This window comes from Balaenoptera acutorostrata, chromosome 10, assembly GCF_949987535.1.
Source record: "Balaenoptera acutorostrata chromosome 10, mBalAcu1.1, whole genome shotgun sequence".
Classification (NCBI taxonomy): domain Eukaryota; kingdom Metazoa; phylum Chordata; class Mammalia; order Artiodactyla; family Balaenopteridae; genus Balaenoptera; species Balaenoptera acutorostrata.
The window spans coordinates 62230254-62257573 of NC_080073.1; the positions used below are offsets into that span (position 1 = coordinate 62230254).

The window sequence follows — 27320 nt, forward strand, 5'->3', positions numbered from 1 at the left end:
TAACCTGTAACTGACAAATTTCTGGAGTCTCTGTGTGGACAAGTCTGAAAGTTAGAAGGTCCAGGGAGACCAGTCAGAGGAGGGCCACACTTTGAGGCTGAACTTCAGGGGCTCTACCAGGTGCTCACAGCAAGTAACAGAGAAATCCCCTCATGCTCTAGCACGGGGGTAAGCACAGGTACCATTTTAAATACTCTGGAGCACTCTGCTCTTCTTAGCAAGGCCGCCCTCAGGAGAAACTATTTTACCAGAGCCGGACCTACCTGGGGGAAGAGAAATGCCCAGCTCCAGCCTCCTCTGGCCGTCCTGTCCCCCCAAAGGGAGGAAGCTGAGAATCACTGTTGAAGTTCACAGCCCACAGCCACAGGCTCACTAAACACTGAGACCCAATTACCCAATCCAACACTATAGGCACCCCCCCTGCTCACCACCACATCACTACAGGCCTACGTACTGAAGTTCCTCACGTCTACCTTTCAACAAAAAAATAACAGTGTGAAGAGACTGAAAACATGTCAGAATTAGAGCCAGATAAGGCAGGGATACTGGAGTTATCAGACTGGGAATCTAAATTAACTATGATTAATATGCTGAGGGCTCTACTGGAAAAAGTAGACAACATGCAAGAACAGATGTGTAATGTAAGCAGACAGATGGAAATTCTAAGGAAGAATCAAAAAGAGATGCAAACACTGTAAGAGAAATGAAGACTGCCTTTGATGGGCTTATTAGCAGACACGGCTGAGGAAAAGATCTCTGTGCTTGAGGATATGTCAATAGAAACTTCAAACCCAAAAAAACAAAAGGAAAAACAACAAGAACAGAATAGCCAAGAACCGTGAACAACTATGAAAGGTGTAACATATGAGAATGGGAATACCAGAAGGAGGAGAGAGAAAGAAACAGAAGCAATAATGACAGAGAATTTCCCCCAAATTAATGTCAGACACCAAACCACAGACCCAGGAAGCTCAGAGAACATCAAGCAGGATAAATGCCAAAAAAAGGCAGCTAGGCATATTATATTCATACTTCAAAAAATCAATAACAAAGAAAAATCTTGAAAGAAGCCAAAGGGGAAACACCTTACCTACAGAGAAGCAAAGAAAATAATTATATCTAACCTATCCTCAGAAACTGTGCAAGAAGAGAGTGGAGTGAAACAGTTAAACTGTTGAGAGAAAAAATCCCTCAAACCCAGAATTCTGTACCCTGCGAAATTCTCCTTCAAAAGAGGAGAAATAAGGATTTTCTCTGACAAACAAAAATTCAGGTAATCTGTTGCCAGACCTGCAGGGCAAGAAACATTAAAAGAAGTTCTTCAAAGAGAAATAAAATGATACAAACCAGAAATTCAGATCTACCCAAAGAAAATTTGAACATCAGAGAATGATAAGGAAAGGTAATATAAAAACTTTTATTTTCCTTATTCATAACTAATCTGACAGATAACAGTTTGTTTAAAGTAATGGGAACAGTGTATTCTGTTATGCATGTTTATGTACATATCTGTGTGTGGTTATATGTTCTTAAGTATAAATGAAATGAATGACAGAATGATACAAGGGAAGTAGAAATATTCATTATTATAAGGTACTTGCATTACTTATGTGTGATGTGGTGATTTGAAAAGAGAGTTGGATTAGTTGTACATATATAGTGAAAACTCTTTAAAAAATAAAACTAATTTAAAAAGTAACAAAAGAAATACAATAGATATGCTAAGAAGAGGAAAAAATGGAATCATATAAAATGCTCAGTTAAAACCACAAAAGGCAGAAAATGTGTGGAAGACAAAAACAGAAACAAAGAATAAGGGCAACAAAAAAAAAACAGTAAAAAATATGGCAGCCATTAATCCAACTATATCAATCATTACTTTAAACATCAGTGGTCACCAATTAAAAATAGATTGTCAGAATGGATCAAAATCAAGACCCAACCATATGTTGTATACAAGAAAGCCACTTTAAAGACACATATGGATTGAAAGTAAAGACAGAGAAAGATACACCATGCTAACACAAATCAAAGAAAGTGGGAGTATCTATGTTACTTTCAGACAGAGCAGAGTTCAGAGAATGGGAGCTTATGCAGGATAAAAAGGGGCATTACGTAACGAAAAGGGGTGAATACTCCAAGAAGACATCACCATCCGTAATGCATATGCACTTAACAACAGAGCATCAAAACACATCAGGGAAAACCTGACAGAATTGCAAGGAGAAGTGCTGACTCCACTGCTGGACTCCACCTCCATCAAGCTGGACAGATCCCGCAGATGGAGAATCTGCAACAACACAGTGAGCTCACGAGCACCATCATTCTGGGACAGAAATGATATCCATAACTGGCTACACCCAACAGCGGCAGACAGCACATCCTCAGCTCATAGGGACAAGCCCTCTGCTGCGGGCCATGCTGACATGGGGACAGCTGAGCAAGTGTGGGGCAGAGGGCACCCGGGATCTCTCTATACCTCCTGCTCAGTACTGCTGTGATCCTAAAACTGCTCCACAAAAATAAAGCTTATTCACTTAAAGAAAGGGTAGATCAATGTGTCTAAAAAACAATACAAGCTCGTTGAGGGTCTGCTAAGTACAGTGGTCCCTCAGCATCCACAGAGGACTGGTTCTGGGACCTGCCCGGGATACCAAAGTCTGCAGGTACCCAAGTCCCACAGTTGGCCCTCTGTATCCGAGGTTCCACATCCTCAGATTCAGCCAACCTCGGATTGTGTAGTACTGTATATATTTGTTGGAAAAACTCTGCGTGTAAGATGGACCCATGCAGTTCAAACCCCTGCTGTTCAAGAGTTAGCTGTGTATTATTTTCTAGCTGATAGAGTTTAAATTAAAAACAAAGTAAAACAAACAGAATGGACCAGAATAAATAAGATACAATAACAAGAAGAAGAAATATAAAATCCTGTCTTTAAGCTAATAAAAATCAACTAAGTAAGTGCTGAATGTGAGGACCTGGAAACCAACAGAAGAACCACTGGGAGTTTCACTTGGCCAAGCTCAGTGTAAGTTACTCCCTGGTGTGGACACTGGGAAAAGCTACAGACTTTCTCACCACAAGTATCTGGTCAGTTGTTTTCAAAGTTTAGAAGACATCAAAATCACCCAGAGAACTAGCAAATAAATCTGAGTTTATGCGTCTGAGGGTTGAGCCTGAGCCTGTATTTCTAAAAGTTCCGTAAGTGCCTGACACGAGCGGTGAAAACCGCTCACTGTGTGTTCCAGGACTGGCCACCTTTGCATCTACTAAATGCTAATGCTCTGGACACATGAAGCATCTTTCTTAAAATTCCATTTGAGATTTTTTTGATCTTTAACAGCCTGCAACTGTGTGATCTTCTAAAAAAGAATTTCATTTAAGATGCTAAAACAAGAAAAAGTTTTGACACATATTGCAGTCAGCTTTGGTAATCTAGAAAATTTAACTAATATGGACTATTAAATCATCCTCTTACATACCAGACAAGTGAGGAGCTTTTCAAGGTATGCTCAGAGAACTATTTTAGAAAAAGGTGTTACACTCAGAAATCTACAGAAAACAGATTAACTTTCTTTTTAACCTACAACTTAGGCACATTGATAGATGTTTGAAACCGTGACTTGTTAAATCCCTCAATCTTTGTTAATCAGATGATAGTAATGAGAATAAAACACACTCTCTCTCAGTAGTCTTTGAAAATTAATCAATCTACTGTTCCAAAATTCGAGGCACTCAATTTTAAAAAGCTTTGAAGAACTCGCATCAGCCTTCTAAGACATGCAGAACAGGAGAAAGAGAATAGCAGGTGAAGGGGACGGAGGACTAAAGAGCCCAGTCCAGCACAAAGTGGAGCACAGCAGAACCGCTTTCTTATGCTGACCCAGCCCAATAATAAGACATACCACTAGAAGCTAGTGGAGCTCTGGCTTGACCTGATGACCGACACAAGCTACAAACCCGTTCCCCTTAGTAATGCAAAAATCATTCCACTGTTTCAGTGTTTCCTACAGAGCTCCTGGGTTTCTGTATATCACAGACACATCCAGAGGAAGCACTTACCATGATAATCCCCTTGGCTTGGTGGATTGGTTAGGATAATCTTCAGGCAACTGTAAGGCGTATAGTCTGTCCTCTTGCCTTCCTTTCCAAAGCTATGACGGATATTGTAAGAGTAGCCTTTATCAAACTGATTAGAGGAAAAAGAAAGAAGAGACAAAGTAAGCCAGCATTGTACTGGTGGTGTCAACAGTGCCTGCTGGAACCGAAGAGCACAAAGTGATTTTTCTAAAATAAATTTAGCATTCACAGGCAGATGTACATTTATACCAATATAACATTTGGGTCCTTTACAGGTTTTTAAAGGTGCAAAACTTAAAGGAAACACATTTCTCAGGTTAGAGACAGCTTATGTTTATATGTTTAAAGATGAGGATAATCCTTTCCCGAGAAGAATAATCGATTTGCTCATTTCTTGGTTTGATTCCAAAGATCATGCTAGATGTAAATCATCTTCTCTACCCCCTTTATCCTAGTCTTCCCTGAATTCCCACATCCTGCCTATTCTACTTTTGAAGTGTCTCCTAACTAATTAATGCCTTCCTCTGGATTTTCACTATACAAAACAAGCTGACAGCAAATGCTTGATGAAGGAACTACTGTGATTGCCTCCTGCCTGGAATTCCTGACTCATGTTCAAAACGCAAGGTAATGACATAGGAAGGACTTTGAAATGGGTGGGATAAGAAGAAAAAAGGAACCCATATTTATTGAAAGGCTCAGTATAGTGGGTCTAAGCTGTCTAATACTTTAAGGAAAGCAGGACAGAGAATCAGAATAAGAGATGGGAAAATACTGTGGGTTTTTATGGGTGAGATTTTTTTTTCATTGAAGTATAGTTGATTTACAATGTTGTGTTAGTTTTTGGTATACAGTGAAGTGATTCAATTATACATATATATATATATATTCTTTTTCAGATTATTTTCCACTATAGGTTATTACAAGATATCAAATATAGTTCCCTGTGCTATATAGTAGGTCCTTGTTGCTTAGGGATGAGATTTTTAAATTTGAGGCTATAATTTACATTTAGTGAAATGCACACATCTCAGGTCTACAGTTTGATGTAATACATACCCCCATCAAGAGACAGCATGTTTCCACCATCCAAGAGCCCCCCTGAGCCCCTTCTCAGCATTCTTCCCCACCCTCCACACCCAGAAGCAACTATTGGTCTGACTTTTGTCACCGTGGCTTTAGCTATTCTATAACTTCACATAAATGGAATTGTACAGTCTTAAGTATTTTGTGTCTGACTTTTTCATGTCTTTTCATGTTTTTGAGACTGATCCATGCATGACATGTATCGTCACATGTATCAGCAGATTGTTCCACTGTATGAATATACCAGGTAGTTTATCTAGTCTCCTGCAGATGGACACCTGGGCTTTTCCAGTTTGGGGCTGTTATCAATAAAGCTACCATGCACATTCTTGCAGATGACTTTTGTGGACATTATTTTCATTTCTCTCAGATAAATACACAGGAGTAGAATTGCTGCTAACAATTTTCCAGAATGGCTGTACTATTTTATACCCCATCAGCAATGCATGAGAGTTCCACATTCTCCCCAAAGTGTGGTGGTGTCAATTTCATTCATTTTAGCCATTCTAACAGACGGGTAGTGGCATCTCATTCTGCATTTCCCTGATGACAAACACTGTTGAGTACTTTTTCACGTGCTTTCTTGGCTGTGATATGCCTTATTTTGTAAAGTGTCTGTTCAAGTCTTTTTAGAAACTGGGTTGACAATTATTCCATTGAAAGAATTCTTCATATATTCTGGATACAAACCTGTTATCAGATATAGGTGTTACAAATATTTTCTCAGTCTGTGGCTTGTCTATTTTCTTGATGTTACTTTTTGACAAGATGAGCAGATGTTTTTATTTTTGATGAACGCTAATTAAATCACGTATTTATGGCAGTGCTCTCTGTGCCCTCTCTAAGATAGGTTGCAGAGATATTCTATATTGTCCTTTAGAAGCCATAATGTTTTAGCTTTTCAGTCTAGGTCCTGATTCATCTCGAGTTAATTTTTGTGTGTTCTCTTTTTATCCCCTGTAGGGAAAGAAAAATATTTTTCCCTCTACCCTCCTAGGTTAAATGGCTGGGGTCCATGAATCAAACTGATAAAAGACAGATTAACAAGGAAAAAAAAACCCCCTTAATTACATTTGTACATAAGTACATGTACAAAGAGATACGACTCAAGGAGGCAGGCTGATGACTGAAGCTTAAACATCGTCTTAGGCTAAATCAAGGAAAAGGGGTTTAGGGATTCTGGGTTGGGGAAGCAAGTTTTGAGAAGGGGAGGGGAGGAAATACAGGGTAAATAAGGGTTGGCTTGTTCTGCAGATAAGACTTGGGTAGCTTTCTTCCTGGTACAGAGATATCATTACAAAAGATAAATTTCCTTTATAAGAGGGGAAATTTATACTGTATCCTTAGGCATTTAGGGGAGGTAGAGAGCTTTTCCTGCATCTGCTCGTCCTTTAGCTCAAAATAATCCTTATGCCTGCTAACTGGAAATTGTCACTTGCCATCTGCCTCTACAAGGATGAGGTCACTGGCCACTGCAGTTGCTGACCTTCAACACCCCTTGAAAGGAGTTCAGGGCTGAGATCAGGAAGGAGGCACTCTGTGCTCTGGTATAACTGTGAACAAGCCTTCAGATAGTTAGATACTTTCAGGTAAAGATTTTATGAGCCTAATTTTATAAGCCTAATTTCTTGCATCTTCCTCATGATGAGCAGCAACCTTCTGCTGAAATGTGTGCTTGATTGCATGTACCCCCATCACTAAAATCACATACATACTGACCTCCCCCCACCTCTTTGGAGCAGTTCCTCAGAGCTATCTGAGAGGCTGTCTCCCAGGCTATAGTTCTCATTTTGTCCCAAATAAAACTTAACTCTCAACTCTCACATTGTGCATTTTTTTCAGTCATCATGCCAAAGTAGCGTATTTTGGATGGCATATCCGGTATCCTTCACCCCCATGTGAATTGGATAACACTTTTTCTAACACCGTTTACTGAAGATATTTTATTCCCTTGCTCTATAGTTCCATACTTTTGCTGATGCCACGCTGTTTTCTTTACAAAATCTTTAGAGTAAGTCTCAAATTCAGATAATGTAAGTCCTCCTGCTTTGGTTTTTTTCAATATTATTTTGGCTATTTTATGTCTTTGCATTTCCATATAAATTTCAGAATCAGTTTATCAATTTCTACTTAAAAAAAAAAAAAGACTGCTGGAATTTTCAGCAGTCAGTAGCTTACAGTTTTATAACTACTTATCTGCCCACAAGCAATCTACAACCAGGAAAACAAACGGCATTTCAACTAACAGAAAACTTTCAAGAAAGAAAATTTTCAAATTATCATTAAATTTCACTGGTGAAAACAAGAATGTTAAAAGTTCCAGCAAACATATTTTATGGACAACTTCTATTTGTTTAGTCATAAGCATTAACTATAATCAATCTCCTTGTGCAAACTTTTAGGTATGAATTGAATTTAATTAGACATAAGATTTCTGTACATGCATCAGAAAACACTGAAAGAACTTTTCGGTCAGCCATTATGTTAAAGTAATGAAAAGCTACTCTCTCTAAAGGAAGAAAAGCTGTAATTATTATCTTTCCCCTCCCTTTCCTTTCCAATTTACTTCCCGCTTATGTGTACATATGTCTAAAATTTGGACCTTACTAAGCTTTCGGGCTATTCACGTATTTATCATACAAACTGTCTTCTCTAGTTTTCAGACTGGCAAACTCTTGAAATATTGTGTAGAAGGTACATTTATTGGGTAATGTTTTTTAGGGAATACTTTCCAGGTGTCCACATTCACAACTCAAAGGAACAACTGTAAGACTCACATGGGAAGAGGGGGTGAGAACCAGGTGGAAACACTCTTTTCCGCCTTGGCTCCTCCATTCCACTCCAGCCAGCAACGGGAAATGCCAGAAAATCAACGCCAGGCCTGAAGGTGGTTGAGTGGAAGTTGGCAACCTTCCAAATTAGTCCTGTGGCACTGCAATCTGCATTTCTGCTCAAGTCAGCAGCGAATTATTTTCAGGGCCACTATGTTACCAGTGGAACTCAAGAAACATGATGAAGCAGGTGCATCCTCATCCTGCTCCTACCCATCTCTTTCGGAGTCTCCCTCACAAGTCTACCTCCCACCCCAGCTCCACCTGGGGCCCAGCGACTGCATCTTATTACATTTCTTATAGTATTTACACCCAAATCCTCTCAGAGGTCATGAGTAAACCTCTAATTGCCATGAGCAGTGCATGGTCCTCCTTCGAAGAAAGTCTATCCTACCAAGAAAAGCCCGCAGACCAAGTATTACTCCCACTGTCAGAACATCAAAACCTGCCTTTCATAAGTCAAGCTTAGCTTGCACAGTAAAGTGAGAATGGTTGCAAACCAAGTGTTCCTCAGAGAGAGATTTATATTCAAAAAGGAAAATCTTCTTGACCTAAGTGAGGCAAAACAACCATATATATGTGGGCAGAGAACAGGATAAGTATATGGTAATTTTTAACAGAGACATTTTCAATCCCTTTTTAGTGAGTTGTTTCCTACCCACAAGAATTTGGAATTCTAATTTACATATTTAAAAACACACAGAGGGCAGGTCTGCCAACTACAAAGGGCCCTCCTTCAATGCCCAGATCCAGCATCCCACACATCATCACGAGGGACCCCAGGAAGTTTAGTTGCCACAAGTGCCAACAGGAAGGCACAGCTCAGCAGCAGGGCCACACGTGTAAACAGACCTGCACTTGGGGAAGGACGTGAAACCACCCATGGTCTCTCCTTGACACACATTCTTGCTGACTCTCCTACAGCTTGTGATCGTTGATTATCTCTTCTCTTGTCACTTCTCTAAAGCTTTACTTACAATGTTAATAAGCAGAATGCATGCCATAGGCGTTTAATACTTAATGCCCACCCTTTAAGGGCTTACTTACGAAATTACTCAATTATTTGTAAAACTAATTCTGTAATCAGTCACCTACAGATTGCAAATACTTCTCTTTAACTCTAAACTTTAGCCACAGTTTAACTCTTTGAGGTCACTGAAACATCATATACATTCTAACCAAACAACACACTGAAGGAGACTTAGAGACCAAAGGCTGATAGTTAAGACAAGTGCTTTAAGTCAAATACCTGAGTTTAAATCTTGTCTCTACCACACGTTAGCTGTGTGACCTTGGGCAGGTGACTCATCGTCTTCTTAACAATTCCCTTACACAGTATATAAAAATAAAGGAGTAATACTTCACATGCAGGGCTGGTGTGAAGATGAGCTAATAGGTCATCTTCATAAAGCATGTGGCATAGCTTCTAGCACAGAATAAGCTTTGAATTGAATATAGTTTTGAGTTATCAATATCAAAAAAACAACCCAATCAAAAAATGGGCAGAAGACCTAAACAGACATTTCTCCAAAGAAGACATACAGATGGCCAACAAGCACATGAAAAGATGCTCAACATCGCTCATCATCAGAGAAATGCAAGTCAAAACTACAGTGAGGTATCACCTCACGCTGGTTAGAATGGCCATCAGCAAAAAGTGTGAAAACAACAAATGCTGGAGAGGGTGTAGAGAAAAGGGAACCCTCCTACACCGTTGGTGGGAATGTAAACTGGTTCAGCCACTATGGAGAACAGTATGGAGGTTCCTTAAAAAGTTAAAAATGTTCACATCCTAATCCCTTTCCATGGAGAACATTTTCAGTTCTAGACTCGAGAACATGCATATTTTCTTTCCTTCAAATTTTCCCTGAGGCAGCGTCACGCTAAAATTTTAAAATTTTGATTCCCCACTTTGTTAGAAAATGAAAACTAGTGAAATGCTAAAAATCCACAGAGAAAGTATTGAATAAAATGATCCTATGTAATTTTATAAGGTAGTTGATTAAGCAGATCACTTTCAGTGGAGCCAATAGATCAAAAGAAAGATCAGCTGTGTATCAAAAACCTGCCATAATCCTCAGAGGGAAGTGGAGAGCTTTGTGTTCATGAATGCAGGTGGTGTGGGGTTAGTGGGTTGGTTTGTCTCTTTCGTATTCTGCTATAAGGACTGTACCCAAACAGACTCAGAAAACAAGACTTGAGGGTCTTCTGTGACCTGGGGCTCTGTGATCTCCATCATTCTAACTGTATCTATTCATTCAGATATTAAATAAAGAACATCATTTCTAAATTCCTAATGGAGAATTTAGTATAATTGTACTACTGTTTTTAGCAATAAAACCAAAGTTATGCTTAGTGATGTTTCAATAATAATAGCTTACATTTCCACAGATATTTAGTGGTGACGAAATGATTCTTCTTAGACCCTTTACTATTTGTAAGGTATGGAAGTTAGGTATCCCTATTTTATAAATATGCAAACTAAGATTTCAAGAGGTCAAATGATTAGTTATTTCAATTACTTAGTAGAAAAGAGATGGAATTAAAAATCTTAGTCTTTTACTTTCTAGAAACTACTACAAAATTATAAATGGAGAAAATTAATAAATAAATACAGGCAACTGTCAGTTATCCATGGCTAACATGCATCTGTAGGCTGCTTCCCTGCTGTCACTCAGCTGCTTCAGGGACATCTGAAAGTCACACTGAACCACAGTTAAACAAAATGTTTCTGATTCTACTGTATACCAGGGAAAGGAGTCTACTCTCAAAGAAATGGTAACTCTAACAAGCCACTCACATAGCATTTATTTAATTCCTAATTTACCATGATTTTAGAATCATTAAAAATGGTAAATTTGAAGTTAACCATCTGAAATGAAGAAACACTAAAAAGTTTTCATCATGCTTCCAAATTACCAGGCACTTTTTTTTTTTTTTTAAATAAATCTATTTATTTAGTTATTTTTGGCTGGGTTGGGTCTTCATTGCTGCACACGGGCTTTCTCTAGTTGCAGCGAGCGAGGGCTACTCTTCCTTGCGTTGCGCACAGGCTTCTCATTGCAGTGGCTTCTCTTGTTGCAGAGCACAGATGGGCTCTAGGCGCATGGGCTTCAGTAGTTGTGGCATGTGGGCTCGGTAGTTGTGACTTGTGGGCTCTAGAGTGCAGGCTCAGTAATTGTGGCGCACAGGCTTAGTTGCTCCGCAGCACGTGGCATCTTCCTGGACCAGGGCTCGAACCCATGTCCCCTGCATTGGCAGGTGGATTCTTAACCACTGCGCTACCAGGGAAGCCCTAGGCACTCTTGATATTTGTCCCCTCTACCATTCTAGGTGGCACACGACAAGGAACTGGGGTACAAGATCAGGGAAAAGGGGGTATGAAAGCAGAGAGGAAGGATGCAGTACACAGCATCGCTCACCTCCCTGGTACCTGGACCTGGAGTTTCAGCAAATGTAGCTTCCTCATCAGTCGGAATTTAAGAGCTGGAGCAGGCGTCAGCCAGCATCTAATGCAGCCCTGAGGGTGTAGGAAAGCAAGGAGCAGGGGGTTTAGTCCTCAACCACAGGGGGAGTGAGGGAAAGAACCCTTGTCTCCGCACTGCCTACTTTGCATACTTCTCGGTCTAGGCTGTAACCAAGGCCAGCGTGAAGCCTAGCAAACTGCAGCTGTTCACTAGGCTGAACCACTGAGCATCTTCCTTGTACATATGCTCATCAGATCGCCCCACCAGAGGACCGAAAGCAAATCTTATACTGATCATTCTGCTAGTTTTCAGTGACAAAGGAGAGTTGGCAAATTCCCATCGCTAAATACCATATCTTAACATTATTTAAATAGAGGCCTTGACAATTCAACTGAGAGGAGATGGGCTGGGAGAATTGTGAGGTGGGTCACTAATCAGCCTTTAATCACCTTAAACAAGGCCCTACTGTACAGCACAGGGAACTATATATTCAGTATCTTGTAATAAACCATAATGGAGAAGAATATGAAAAAGAATGTGTGTGTGTATACATATATATATATATTAAAAAAACCGAATCACTTTGCTGTACACCTGAAACTAATACAACACTGTAAATCAACCATACTTCAATTAAAAAAAAAAAAACCCAGAAAAAAAGATCTCCAACTGTTCAGGCAGTTTGCCTGATACTAGGAAATGACAGATTAGTGATAGCATTTTCAGCATCCCACCTGAAACGCTTATTTTAGAAAATCTGCTTTATTCACTGGTATGGATGCCACCAACATAACAGTGAATGAAAATTTATTAAAATTCCAAATATAACTTCCCAACATTTGAAGACAGAAACCACAGACAAACCTTCATTCACTAAAGGAAAAGCATTTACTGAATCACATACTTATAGCCTAAAAGACTAAATTTAGTAGCCCTTAAAAGGTGGCCAATTTAGTCTCTATCTCACTGGTAGCTAAAGAGCCAACATCAAACAAACCCCAACAGAAAAGCAAAGGAGCAGGCTGCCTGATGCTCTGGTCCAAGACGAGCTGGCTCAGCCCACATAAACTGGTCTTTTCACTCACTGGAAACAAGAGAAGCAAACTGAAAACATTGTCGGAGCCTGCAATCAGCGACCACACAGAAGTGAGCCGATGAGAGCTTCTCACTGCTCAAGGAAAGGCTCCCTCTTCATACAGTACTGATTTTTTACAAACATTTTGAAGTCAAAATAAACGTACATTTATTTAACTTCTGCTAGATTAGTTTTATCCTATTTACTCATTTTCCCACATTTAGTTTTTGTCAAAAATTTTTTCATACTTTGCTTTTCTACATTACGTTATCTGGGTACTTAATCCACAGTGTTAGTATTTTCTAGAACTGAATTTCTATTATGACAGAATTTTAAAGATCTAGCTTTATCATTAAAAAGATGTCTCAAGATACTGCTTATAACCTATTGTGCATATTATGTGCAATAAATCTAAGGTTCTGAAGAGCTGCCAGGATGACTGCAAAAATATAACTCTTACATCTTAACATCTTACAGATGTTAAGAAATATCTAAATATTTTTATAATAAACACTTAAATATTTACATATATAGATATATTTCAACGATATCTTTCTGGGTGCATAAAGGTTCAGAATTGTCATATATTCCTGGTGGAGTACACCTTTTATCAACATATAGAAATATAACTGTTTTCCTGTTTAATAGTTTTCTCTTGTACTGCATTTTGTACAATATTAATATTTTCACTCCAGTTTTCTTTTTGATTCCACTTGCTAGTACTCCCCTCTCACCTTTACTGTCAATCCTTCTGCATCAGTCTTGAAAAAATAGCAAATGGGTAATTGGCTACCCATGACCACCCTCTAGTGGTTACTCAGAGCATATGAAAACACTTTTTTCTATCAATGTCAAAAATGAATCAGACTCTCTACAAAAAAGACAAGATCTTTAGCACACTCTTACTTCCATCATAATTATAAAATTAGCTCCAGCATAATTAAGGATTCAATGATTTTCCCAGAGTCACAGTAATACAATTAATATTTCACTTATTCGATTCTATGTCATCTTCTAATCATCTAAGTTTGGCTACATAACAGACGACCAAAAGAAAAAATTACATTGGATTTTTAAAGGAAATAAATTATAGAATATATCATTCCCTGAAATGACAAAGGGCATGAGATAAAGTTTTAATTTACAGTGGGAAGCCAGATTTTTCCTCTACAATTTCAGGGACAAAAAGAAGATGAATATGGATCTGTTGCCTCCTGTTGCAGGCAAGTGTTTTCTTTCTTTTCTAAAGGTTAGGAACCAGTAATTCCCACTTGGCAAGACTGAATCCCCTGAGGCTACATCTGGAGATCAAAAGAGAAATACACGAAATATTCTATGAAGAGTTATTAAAAGGTATTTTGAGGGACAGACGGCTACTTTATTTTTCAAGGGAATTAACAAGGCATTTTGGAGAACTGGTTGATTCTAGGACCAAGGCAGGGAAAACACAACAGGAGCCCAGAGCATCTTGTGGTGCCAGAGAGGATGTGCTCAGAGAGCACGGGGCCTCTGGAGAGGCACCAGGACCAACCTGGGAGAGCGCCCGATGGCCAGAGCTGGAACAATGTGAGCAATAAATTGAACACCAATAGTAATGAATTGCAGCCCGCAAAGTGCAATGTATAATTCACAGAGTAATGGACATGTACTGATATAAACAACTGACTAAATAAATAAACAGGGAAAGAAGAGACAGCTTTTCCTTACAGAAGAATTCAAACTGATAAGTGTAGAAGGACAGGGAAAAAGAAAATAACACTTAGAACATCATACTAATAATAGCTGCTGGCAAGATCCACCAAGGGATGCTAAAATTAGTGGGGCAACAGGATATTTACATGGTCTACAATATCTCCCCCAAGACACTTTGAGGAGAAAATAGTAACTCTACAGTGGAGAAGCCCAGCAGATAGCACCTGACCCAAGTGATCAAGGTTAATACCACCAGTAATAAATTATGTTGATATCACATGCCCCTGATACGTTGCAATCAGGAGGGAGCATCACTCCTGTGGGATTCTTGCCAAAAATGGATAATTTCAATCTAAACATAAATAAACCCAAAATGAGAGATAACCTTACCAAAAAACTGCCCACTTCCCTGCAAAAACATCAAGGTCGTGAAAGACCAGGAAAGACAGAAACTGTCCCAGGTGCGATGCTGGGTGGCACCTCGAACAGCAAATGGACGTTAGTGAGAAAACTGGTGACGTCTGAACAAAATCTCCAGCTAACGGAGATTAGCTCTCTGATTAATCTCCAGTTAACCAAAGTTAACTTGTTTGATTTGATAACTGTATAACAGTTATGTAAGATGTTATTTCTGGGAGAAGCTGGGTGGCACATGGAACTCTTGGTGCCATTTTTGCAATTTGTTTGTACATTTAAATTTTTTTCAAAATAAAAAGTTTATATACCAGGCAATGGACTAGGCATAACACTGATTATCTCATTTGATTCTCCTAACAATTCTGCAAAATTAGTGTGACTATCTCTATTTTACAGCCTGGAAAATTGAGATTTGGAACTATTAAGTGAAATGTTCAAACGCACACAGTAAAACGTTGTGTCAGGACTGAAGCCACTTTACGAGTTGCTCAGTGTCCATGTACTTTCCATCATGTTAGGATAAACACACGGAAATGCTCTTATTTACCCAGGAAACACAGGTCATCTCCTATGAAACTAGATTAAAATTTTTAAATGCCAACAATGCTAAAAATAAAAGAAACTATTTTTAGAATTTAGTGTTAATTTTCAACTTGCTTAAAATATGTGGCATTAGGGAGAAAAAAAAAGGTTTTCTACCATAATACTAAAAGGCAAATGTCTATTTAAGTAAAGCCATTTTAATCTCCTGCAGTACCTAGCAAGTCTTGCAGAATTCCACAAACTACATTACACCATTATGCTTCCCGACATGAAGTATAACAAAGGGTGGTTGGTTATAAGGGTCGTTCAACTTTAACAGGCACAGGTGTTTTCTTAACTAGTTCACAGGTATCTAGCATGGAAAACTCAAGTGAATTTTCATACTTATTTCAGTGGGTTTTTTCCCCTGGCAACATTATACCATTTACATATATAACCATAAAAGTATTATTTAATACAAAGAAGAAGAATATCAAACTCCAGGGAAATATCAGAGAAATAATAAAATATTCACAGTGGAGGAGAAACTTCCCTCTTTCCCCTTTTATTGATATGTTACAGGCACCACAGTAATGATAAGTTACTTCATCTTGTGAATTATGATTAAGAATCAGAATTAAAGTCTCAAAACAAAGTGGCTGCTTTCTCATAATCAAATATAACTAAACTGAATTACTGATGGATGGCGTCCGCAGCAATGTGGGAAGACAGCTCTGTCAAGGCAAGACTATGTAAATCTGCTGTATGGCTTCAGGTCATGTTTGCCTCTAACTTTGATGTGACATCTCATTAAGAGACTGAATTTATTTTGCCCTGCTGGGACATGCCAACAGGAAAGAACAACAAGACAAAACAGGAAGATGCATTTTTTCCCCAATTCCATCAACTTAAAAAATTTTAAAGCACATATTTTTAAATGTTAGAAGATGCTTTAAACAGCCCAACAAATCTCATCTATTCATTTGCAGGAATTTAATTTGAAAATGAACCTGTGAATGATATATTACAATGGACACGGTCAACAGAACAGCTGGACAAAGACGAAATCAGGTAGTTTGATATAGTTCAACACAAAGTGTTTTGGGTTTTGTTCAAAACAAGATTTTGAAGTCTGTAGTAGCTTAATCAAGAAAAACAAAAACAAAACCAGAAGGCACACAGATTACATTAAACTATGAATATGAAAATGGCTATTATCCATATTTTATATGCAATTCTCACCTCTTTTAAAGAGTGAATTTTCAAACCACTCAGTGATTATCATCTCATTTATTTTCACCACATCACTGAAGTATGTAAGAACAGTTAACTTATTGCATTTCCTGATGGATACCTGAGTTCCCCAACAGCAAACCTGAAACCACAACCTAGCTCTGTTGATCCCGATCCGGAGCACGTTCACTGAATCCTAACACGTCTCAGCCACTCACCATGTGCAGTGAAGGACACAGAATAGCCTGGCCCCATGTATTAGAACAAACACATCACAGCTGTGTTTAGCGGCCTACCAGGCTCCATTCTCATGACTGGGTACATTTCAAAATTCAACACATAAAAATCACCATTTGGTGCTACAGAAATTACTGTCTTATTTATTGGCTCTATTATCTTAACAGAGAAAGAGAGAGAGAGAGAGAGAGAGAGAATCTTGAGCTAGGTCACAGATCCATGATCCTTCTGGCTGTGATTTCTATCTACAGGGCAGACCACATAATATCTAGGTGTACTGTTTATTCACCTATTTGGCATCCGAGTGGAGGCGCAGTGAAGGCAGTTAGATATCCTAGATAAAGAGAGGTCTGGCTGGCGAACCCATTAGAATGTCAACTCCATGAAGGCAGGAATGGTGTCCACTTTGCTAACTTCCGTGCTTTCAGCTCCCACAACACCTGGCAAATGCCAGAGGCCCTGTAAATACTAAGTGGGACCAAATGCAATTGCTATAACATTACATATGTTTGTTCTATGTAAATGGCAACTTCATATGGTTCCATCTAATACTTATCAAATAGATGATAAACTGTCATTTTTCATTTCCATCTGTCTTCTGGGCATGAGCTAGAAAAAGAATGGCAGCAGCAGAGTGGAGGTGCCGAGGGTGGTCCTTGTTCCTCAAAGACCTCTGGGGTCTCGGGCTCCCTGTTCACACCTAGTGCATTATAGGCACTGAAGAAACATTATTGTTAGTGGTGATGATGCCAGTAATTACCTTTTCCTGATATTTCCTGTAAGTAATTACTAGAAAGTTAAAGACAGCCATTTGTAAATTACACAAGCACTTGACTTTGAATACATTTACAATACCTTTCTGAGTACTATAATCACTTTATAGGAAAATAACTGAGTGACAGATGGATTATTTCTCCAAACCATAGCAAAAGAGTAGAGAAATAAACTCAAAGTCCCCAAATTCACTTCTGTGCTCAATTCATTACAACCTGCCTCTATCACCAACTATATAGAAACATTAGATATGTATAGTTATGCTCCTAAAGTAGTTAATGACATCAAGGGATTCTCCCCCTTTAACTGGTTCTATGCTATGTCACATTTAGAAACTTCTGGAAAAAAAATCCCATTGCTTATAATTTTGCCTGGATAGTTACCTAGGTAGATGTAGATTATCATGTGAAACACCTCTCTTACACACGCACACACAAATATGACCTTTAAAATATATATATGAATAATGCCTTAAATTACCATATTGCTACAAAAAATTTCTTGAGTAGCTATCTTTTTCAGTTTCTCATGTCATAAATTCAGCATTTACTAGAAATTATCATTTTCCATTTCTGTTTTACAAAGAAAAGCAGTTCCAGAAATAAGAACTCCTGGTAAACATTAATTCAAACTTGATGATCTACATGACAAGGTAATAACAAAAAATAAAGCTGTGGATAGCTGTGAAAATCTCAGCATGATACTCTGACATGACAACTTTTAGGAGCACAAGTCTACTGGCTATTTACTATGTAGATTAATTTTTTTTTAAATCTGAAAGCTGCCTCTGGTATTCTATACAGCACACAAATGAGCAGAACAGTAATGAGAAGCATAACACATGTAAAATTACAGGAATAATAATATTTTGATGTGTGGCTTTAAGGAGTAATTTGTTGAATACAAATAATCCCCAAATCAAGCGGGTGCACTTAATTTGTTTCTAAAGAAATAAAAGCACAGTATCACTTTCGAAACTTAAATAGTAGCAGATCATGAGAACCCTCTCACCAAGCAGCTGCAGCATCAGCTGATTTCTATAAACGCTGAAGAACGTGTTTTGTCTTCTAATACTAAATGATCCACATTTCACAACACTCGCTGCCCTGTGTTAGGGCAATGAATGTACTCGTCACGTGGTCTGGGTTTCGATTCCTCAGCTGTATAACATCCAATCCAGACTGTGAATTGTGATGGCAGGGACTTCTATTTCTTTAAATCTCTCTACCTTATGCCCACTACCCTTGATATTGAGGGTCTTCAGAAATTACAAATTAAATTCCATAGGTATGCACATAAAATAGCATATAATTGTGTAATGAACTGTCTGAATTCCTTAAAGGCTCAGAGGATGATTATCTACCCTTCCCTTCTATGATGAAAACATCATGCCCCGAAAAGCTGCAGAATCAAGCCACCTGACCAACAAGCACAAGCTGTTTAGCTCCTAAATTGTGGTGACACAATGTACAAAGGAAAGTCACCTGAATTCCACTAAGGGAAAGAAAATGCACTAAAACCCATCTCTTCTCTCTCAGCTGAGCCTTCATTCAATATTGAAACAAGTAATCTCAAACTCCACGGTTTTGGCTGCTGCTCAACACCAGGCCATTCAACTGGGGACTGAACAAAGCAAAATAAAAAGAAGCTTTAATCTGTCTTTTCTTCTCTTTCTACTATACTACACTGACAGCATCTTGTTCATTAATTAAACTTTTTTCCTTAAAGAAATAGACTGCAGAGTGCTATGCTGGACACTGGAGAAAGAAGGCAGAAAATAAAGGCATAGTTTAAAAGAAAATCAAGGGTTTTAAAATTCTAGTTAGAGATGCAAAATATTCATAAATGATAAGACAAACACAGAGAAACATTTCAACAAATACAGAGTGAGACAGTCATTAAGAATTTAACACTCACAGCAGGACCAGGGGTGGCTGGAGGTCACACACACAGACAACACAGGAAGTCAGGAGGGCTCCGTTCTGGTAACTCAAGGAGGTGACCTGCATTGTGCATTTCCACTCATCCCTTAAGGTGGTAGGTTATGATTTTAAGTCTTTGGAAACTATGAACCTGGTTAATAACAACTGTAATTTGTCAATCTGCCGGGTAGCTCACAAACAAGTTTTGGTTTTGTGAGCCTCACTTTCATTGTATTTCATACTTAAGAAAAGAATGTATTCACTGCTGTTTGCTCTAATAAGAGTCAGTGTAGAAAGATCACAGGGGGAAGAAAAACCCGTAACTCTTATTCATCACCTAATTGATACGTAGGAACTCTTGCTTTATAATAATTTAAAGAAAATATGTCATTTCCAATGTTGCCGTTTTAAAACTCAATAACGCAATAAAATTCTAAGTTTGTGCAAAATCTTCTGACAGAGATGACAGGTGTTCACTAAAGGGAAGTAACTGAAAGTTTTAAAAAAATAAGAAAATGTTTTTCATGTATTTTTGATTTGGGTTTTTGATACCTCAATACAAGAGACTAGAGGAACACTGGCATTCTTTATTGTTTTATCATTATGTAAATCAAATAGATTTTCTTTTCCAATGAAATTGTGTGCATAAATTGTCAATGTGAATATCTTGGGGGCAAAAAAATTATAGAAATGATGCCAGTTTGATGGTAGTTTCAATAAAAAAATATGCTCTTCAGCTTTACAACCTGAAGATTAAGAAACTTTATGCACTTTCTTGAGGTCTCTCACTAAAAACTGACAACCAGTGTGAACTATATCTTCTCATCACTTGTGAAACAGTGTCCAAAGCTCAAATTCAACAATAATCTTGAATTCATATTCCAACATTTGTGTTTTACTTTCTGGCAAAGAAAAGTTATTTTCTAACCACAGTAACAACCATCCTTTATTGAGTGCTTGCTCCATTCTAGGTACTTTTTTACATATTTTATTTTGCCTAAGTCCTAACAACACTTAGAAAAAGGCTTCAGTCCCATTTTACAGATAAGGGACTGAGGTTTAGAGAAATAAAGCAACTTACTTCACAAAGCCTGCACAGCTGGTCAGTAGTGGAACTCAGATCTAAATTCAGGTCTGACTAACTCTAAAGCACTTGCTCTGAAAGTGTTTTTTTTTTTTTTTTAAATCAAATTAATGTGTTTCAAATCTGAAATATAAAATGTAACAAGTTACATATGATAATCACGTATATGTAGAATCTAAAAAAATAAAACAAACTAGTGACTATAACAAAAAAGAAAAAGACTCACAGATATAGAGAACAAACTAGTGGGTTACCAGCGCGGAGAGGGAGGGGGGAGGGCAAGATAGGGGTAGGGGATTAAGAGGTACAAATTATTATGTATGAAACAAATACGCTACAAGGATATACTGTACAACACAGGGAATACAGCCAATATTTTATAATAACTATAAATGGACTATAACCTTTAAAAATTGTAAATCATTATGTTGTACACCTGTAGCTTAAATAATATTGTACATCACTATATTTCAATTAAAAAAAATTTAACCAGCATATAACAATATTATCAAAGTATGATTATTCCTCCTATTTTCCTAGATTGAAAAGTAGACATCATAGTCAATTATTCTTTTAGAGCATACTGTTCATACATCAGACATAGCATGAATAACTATACCAAAAGTTATGTTTAGTTATAAGATTAGATCTACTTTATGTAAGTAAAAAGTTAAATCAACTTTACTAACAGAAACACAACATTTTTACAACATTCTTCAAAAATTGTCATGAGATTTGACATTTTGAGTGTATAACAAGTGGCTGCTGTGAATTACAGAATATGAAATGGTCATAGTGGCATACCTAGCTCCTTATTATCATGTAGGACAAGATATTTTATTTTTTTGAACAAAAATCCCAATGCTTTACTTCCAATCATGAAATTAAGTCAATTGTAGAAAATATGTTGAATGGCATGGTTTATTTTCCTCCTAACTAAACTCCAGTTTTATAGACAAAAGGCTGACAAGAATACTTAGTTTATCTAGGACATCCTAGAAAGCCACTTAATACCTTTTCATTAAAACCCCCAGAAAGCAATTAATCCTTTCAATGTTAAATACCCAAGTATTTTACAACACTTACAATCAGAAAAATTATCTGAATGTTAGAAAACAATGCTGTTAATAGGTACCAAGAGAAAGTCCTCAGATTATAGAGAATTGTGATGGACAAGATTACTGACAGTGAGTGGGAAAACACAATCAAGTTCATGGATTCTAGAAGGAAATTGAAGACATTTGTTAAATGATCACAAAAGACATGGTAAGAAATCATTTTCCACTCCACAATACTGATAAGTTATGAAACCAAAAAGCTAAAAGAAAGGCATCTAGCTTGTACTACATAAAACAGAATTTTAAAAGGCTTATTATACACAGCTCCTTCACATGAGTTAACTTCGTTTCCTTGCATTTTCCTAGACAAGCGTTTCTATTACCTTTCTTAAAGATGCTGCCAAGGCTGGGCAGCTGCCATGATGAATTAATGAATTAAAAAGGTGGTTTCTTGTGCACACGCCATTCATGTCCATGTCCACAAGAAAACAATGGGCAAGGATAGCTCACAGAGCTAACCGAAGCCAAGAGTGAGAATGAAAGGAAAGCGGGAGGCTATGAATTCACCTTAGAATTCACAAGCAGAAACTGAACTTTAACATACAAGTATTTCTCATTTAATTATACTTTTACTTTCACAACTTTATGTTCAAATTCTAATTTTTTAAAATGCCTAAGTAATGAACACAGTATATGAAAGGAAAGATCTTATGTATAAATGAAATGTAAGCTTCAAACTTCCTTACTTATTTTCATTATCAATGTTTTGCTTTCAAGAAAAGTCAATATTGTTCACTTAATTTTCCAACACTGACTTTTAATTAATATTATTAACTTAAAAAATAAAATTACTAGAAACTGACACTCTCCGCAAATGGCACATGCTAGTTAATATTTACAACTTCCTCCTTCTACCAAAAGGGTTCAGTTCCTTTCACAGTAATATGCAGGAAATGACGATCTTTTAAAGCTAACGACAACAGCAGTGACCACACACAGAGCACCTACGTGTGCCTGGCCGCATGCTGGGCACCTGGCGGACACTATCACTGCTCCTGACAAGAACCAACGCAAATTAGGGATTACTGTCTCCACACAGAGATGAGGGCACAGGACAGGCCTCGGGGAAGGCAGCTCCTCTTGACCAAGATCACAAAATGAACCGAGTCAAACCTTAACAGACCCAGACAAGCATCATCACCCTCCTTCACAACCGGTACAGCCCATCTCGATGCTCTAGCAATCTGTACTTGAGAATCCTCACTTCAAGAAACTTACTTAACCTTTGATCCTCACAGGAAAAAAAACCAGGTATTACTTCCTTCTTTTTGTAGAAGAGAAAGTAGAGGTGCAGAGCTCCGTAGGCAGAGGCCAGGGGCTGTTCTGTGACCTTTAGCCTTCAGATCCAGTGTTCCTTCGGACACTCCGGCCCTGCCAGAAGTTGGAGAGAGGTGTGTCTGCATCAGAAGCCCTGGGCTGGCGCAGCCCCTTGGAGACTGAGAGCTCGCTGATCTGCACACTTACTCACATACTTGCTGATCGTTTTTATTATTCCCTTAATAGCTTTGCAAGAATAGAAATTTATATACATTTTCCTTTATTTGAAAATCAAAACTGTTAAAATTAAAAAGCTATGATTACTGTGCCTAATGGTATTCTATTCAATCAGAACTTTCTATAATGGCGTTCCATTCCCAAAAACAGAAATTCTGGGGCATGTAGTAAACAAATAATACTGAAAAGCTGGCTTAGGGGATAAATAGTGTTTTCTTTCATGGAAATGTTAACACAGGCCTGCAAACCTGCAGCTCTGTGCATGCTGCCTCTTCCTACTTCAGGTTGGGTGATGCAATCTCACATAAATAATGAGGGGAGACTGATAAAAACAGCTGGAACTTTACAGTAACCAAACCAAGCTACTCACTGCATTTGGGTCACACCATAACAAATCACATTATTGGTCATGGACAAAAAAAATCTGCCTACTTACTATACATCTAGAAGATTGGACCACTGCACCCATTCTGATTCACATGGCCAAACAGAACGCACTTTCAAATATTCAGAAAAATTTTAAATGAGGTAAAACACATATCTATAGCATAACTGTCCTTTTGAATATGGCTCAAAAGGTACTTGACAACTCAAGAAACAAACAGGGAAAAACCTTTCATAATATTGTACAACAAATCAGAGAAGAAATGGCTGTGAACAAACAAGAATAGTCTACGATCAAAGCAAATGCATACACATACCTTCAGTCCAGTCTTAAAATGTCCACCATAAGAAAATAATGCAAAATGATAAAGTTAAAGCAGATTTCACTGTACTACATCTTGAAATATAGAATTATGATTTCCGTTGCTTTATAAAATGGTTTAAAATACTCTGCTAAAAGAATCTTTTAAAATTGGTCTTTAAAAATACTCCCAATACAACTAAGACATGATTATAAACACAACTTAAATATAGTGATACTATCTATAACTCTAGCAAGTAGAAATGTAGGTAATTGAAAGGCGAGGGGCAGAGTACATTTTGCTTTTTCCACACACTGTACAATATTTTAATCCTGTTGAAAATATGACGTGACACCTTTTCCTACTGTGCTCAGAGAAAAGCTTTAGACTCCAAAAAGAAATATTCTTCACATTGAGAAATTCAATCATAAAATATCTAGGGGACTTTCCCGGTGGCGCAGTGGTTAAGAATCCTCCTGCCAATGCAGGGGACACGGCTTCGAGCCTTGGCCCGGGAAGATCCCACATGCCACGGAACAACTAAGCCTGTGCGCCACAACTACTGAGCCTCTGTTCTAGAGTCTGTGAGCCATAACTACTGAGCCCGCATGCCACAACTACTGAAACCCACATGTCTAGAGCCCGTGCTCCGCAACAAGAGAAGCCACTGCAATGAGAAGCTCGCGCACTGCAGTGAAGAGTAGCCCCCGCTCGCCACGACTAGAGAAAGCCTGTGTGCAGCAACGAAGACCCAATGCAGCCAAAAATAAATAAATAAATAAATTTATTAAAATAAATAAATAAATAATAAAATATCTAAAATGCAGAACATGCAGATAACATACATCTCTTCAATCACTATCCACAAATTCATTTAATAATCCTATGTGTGTAACTAAAGCTGTAAAACCATGATTCTCTGCAATTACAGCTATCATAGAAATGGGGCAGCCACAGTTGCCACTCCTCGGGTTCATGCTATTCTTAGGTCTGCAAAATAAGACCACCTCAATTCTCACCTACCATCACTTTTAAGCATCAACAGCACAACATCGTATTATTTACCTAACGATTACTACATTTTTCGAATGTTTGGTTTGGACAGCCAGCAGAATTAAAAATGTTAACTGTGGGACAGTTTTATTTCTGAGAAGCTAAACGGTACTGAGTGCTTATTATATGCAAGCCACTGCTCTAAGCCCTTTCCTTGTATCAACTTCATTTAATCCTTACAACAACCCTTTAAGGCAGATACTGTTAGGATCCTCATTTACAGACAAGGAAACTGAGCCTGGAAAGGGTAAGTAAGCTGCTAAAAAGTCAGATTACAGCTGCTAAGAGGTAGAGCAGGAATAGGAATCCAAGCAATTTGATTTCCAAGCACTCGACTGCTCTGGAAAACTACCTCTGTAGTTTATCAGATAAAACTACCTACTCTTTTCTGAATTTATTTGGGGAGAGGGGGAGGACAGAGAGAGTAAAGAGAAATTATCCCAAATCACTCTATTTCTCACTCTTTAACTTCTGAACCAAGAAGAACTTGTACAATGTTGGTCCACTGGCTCCCACTCATGTGTATCTGAGGCAACCAGAACGGCTATCAAAAACTTCAGTTTGATTCTGAGCTACTTAGGTTAGTAGGTTAGTGACTTGAGGCAGTTCATTTAACCTTTTTGAGATTCAATGCCAAACTTGAAATTGAGATTCAAAAATACTGCCTTCCTTATGAAATAAATACCAAGATAGTGTGGGAACATTCTTTACAGAAGAATTCTAGCTAATAAATGTAGAAATGAAAATAAGATAACTGATTTGGGAAATCAATGGATATTCAATGGATAAAACCATTAGATGAAAAGTTAAGGGGAACTTTACAGTGGAAGGTTCAGGCTATCAATGTGCCTCCTAATGGGACACAATATGAAAAACAAAGTACCTCTTATGAAGGATTCTTGCCAAAAAGTTTGAATCTGATTTAGGAAAGTCTTTACAGCTAACTCAATTTACAGGAGAAATAATAACAAATTAAATGATACCACAGGAAGCAAACAAACAAATCCAGAATGTGAAATTCTATAGAACTGCTTCATTTCTTCAGTAAATTATAGACTGATAAAACAAGCAAAAAGAGAAAAAAAGAAAAAAAGGGGGAGGTAAATAACAGATCACTAAAAGAGATTTATGAGACAACAGCCAAATGTAACATATGCAGATCCTAGTTCAAAGAAATCAGATGTTAAATATATATGTATATTTTTAGGCAATCGGGGAAATTTCAACATGGCCTAGATATCAGATGTTATCAAAAAATTATTGTTAATTTTGCCAAGTGGTAAGATAATGGTATTACAATTATGTAAGAAAATATTTTCTACATATTAAAGTACCATGTAGGCATCACATGACACAGTCTAAAACTTGCCTTAAAACACTTCAGAGAAAATATAAAGAATAAAAAGGGATAAATAAATGAAATATAGAAAAACTAATAATTGTTTGACATATCTTTTTCAAGACACATCAAGAAATTATTTATTTAAAAATTTTATCTTTAATTAGTAATCTTGGGGGGAAAAGTCCCATTGGGACTTAGAGGCAAAGGCAGAGACCCCAAACTGGCTGGTATTCCCTGTCAGGTTGGAGCGGAGTTTGAACCAGGCCAGACCCAATCCAGCTCTGGCCACAGCCTCCTCTCTACCTCCTGGTCCCAGGGTCACTAGTTGCAAACTAGCATATGTGGATTTGTGTTTGTACATGTTTGAAATTTTTCATAATGTAAAAATTTTAAGAAGTATTTTCTCCACCTGTTTCATAAGTTACTGTGATGATCATTGATTAAAAGTATATAAAAGTAGCTAAAACGCATATCAGGTATTTGATGAATGACAGTTTGAAAACTGAATAAAAAGAAAACTTAAAGAATCCATGTTCTAAATTAGGAGTCTGAAACTATATCTGGCCCACAGGCCAGATCCAGACAACTGCCTGTTTTTGTCATAGTGACATCATCTTATCCATTTGTTTGGATATTGTTTGTAGGTGCTTGCAGGCTGCATACATCAGACTAAGTGCAACGAAAACATGGTCCACAAAGCCAAAAATATTTACTATCTCTCCCTATAAACAAAGTTTATTTATTCCTGTTCTGAATTCTATCATTTCACTATTTGCGAGGAAAGTTAGCCTCAAAAGATTTTTAGAACTTTTCTCCTTAAGATTTACCAAGAATTTTCCCTATTTTAGCTTCTCAGAAATAAAAACAAAACTGCCCACAAAGTAGGGTTCAGGTAGCTTCATACTTTTGTCCTATAAATGAATAAGTCATTTCATATCTTCAAGGTAGTTACTTTTCTGCTAAATCTAGAAGCTTATAATGATAGTAAACAAGCCAAAAAAGCAAAGATGTAAAAAAACTTTTTAACTTAAAGAAAAATTATTATTATTATTATTATGTTACTTCAAGTTCACTGGGTTTAATAAAATTATCCAGGGGAAACAATATATTACATGTTTACACACATTACAATCAAAGGGTGTTCTTTATTTAGGGAGGGAAGGAAGGAGGAAACTCCTAGACACACACAATGCTGTAATTTCTCTTC

General features: G+C 37.6%; 1 protein-coding gene across 3 annotated transcripts in view; it reads right to left on the bottom strand.

The window, feature by feature from the left end:
• PRIM2 (DNA primase subunit 2) overlaps window positions 1–27320 on the bottom strand; it is a 288500-nt gene that overhangs the window by 40971 nt on the left and 220209 nt on the right. For all 3 annotated transcript variants that reach the window (XM_007186973.2, XM_057555618.1, XM_057555619.1), the window contains one exon: window positions 4063–4189. In XM_007186973.2, coding sequence (XP_007187035.2) covers window positions 4063–4189 — 127 coding nt within the window. The remainder of the gene's footprint in view (window positions 1–4062; window positions 4190–27320) is intronic.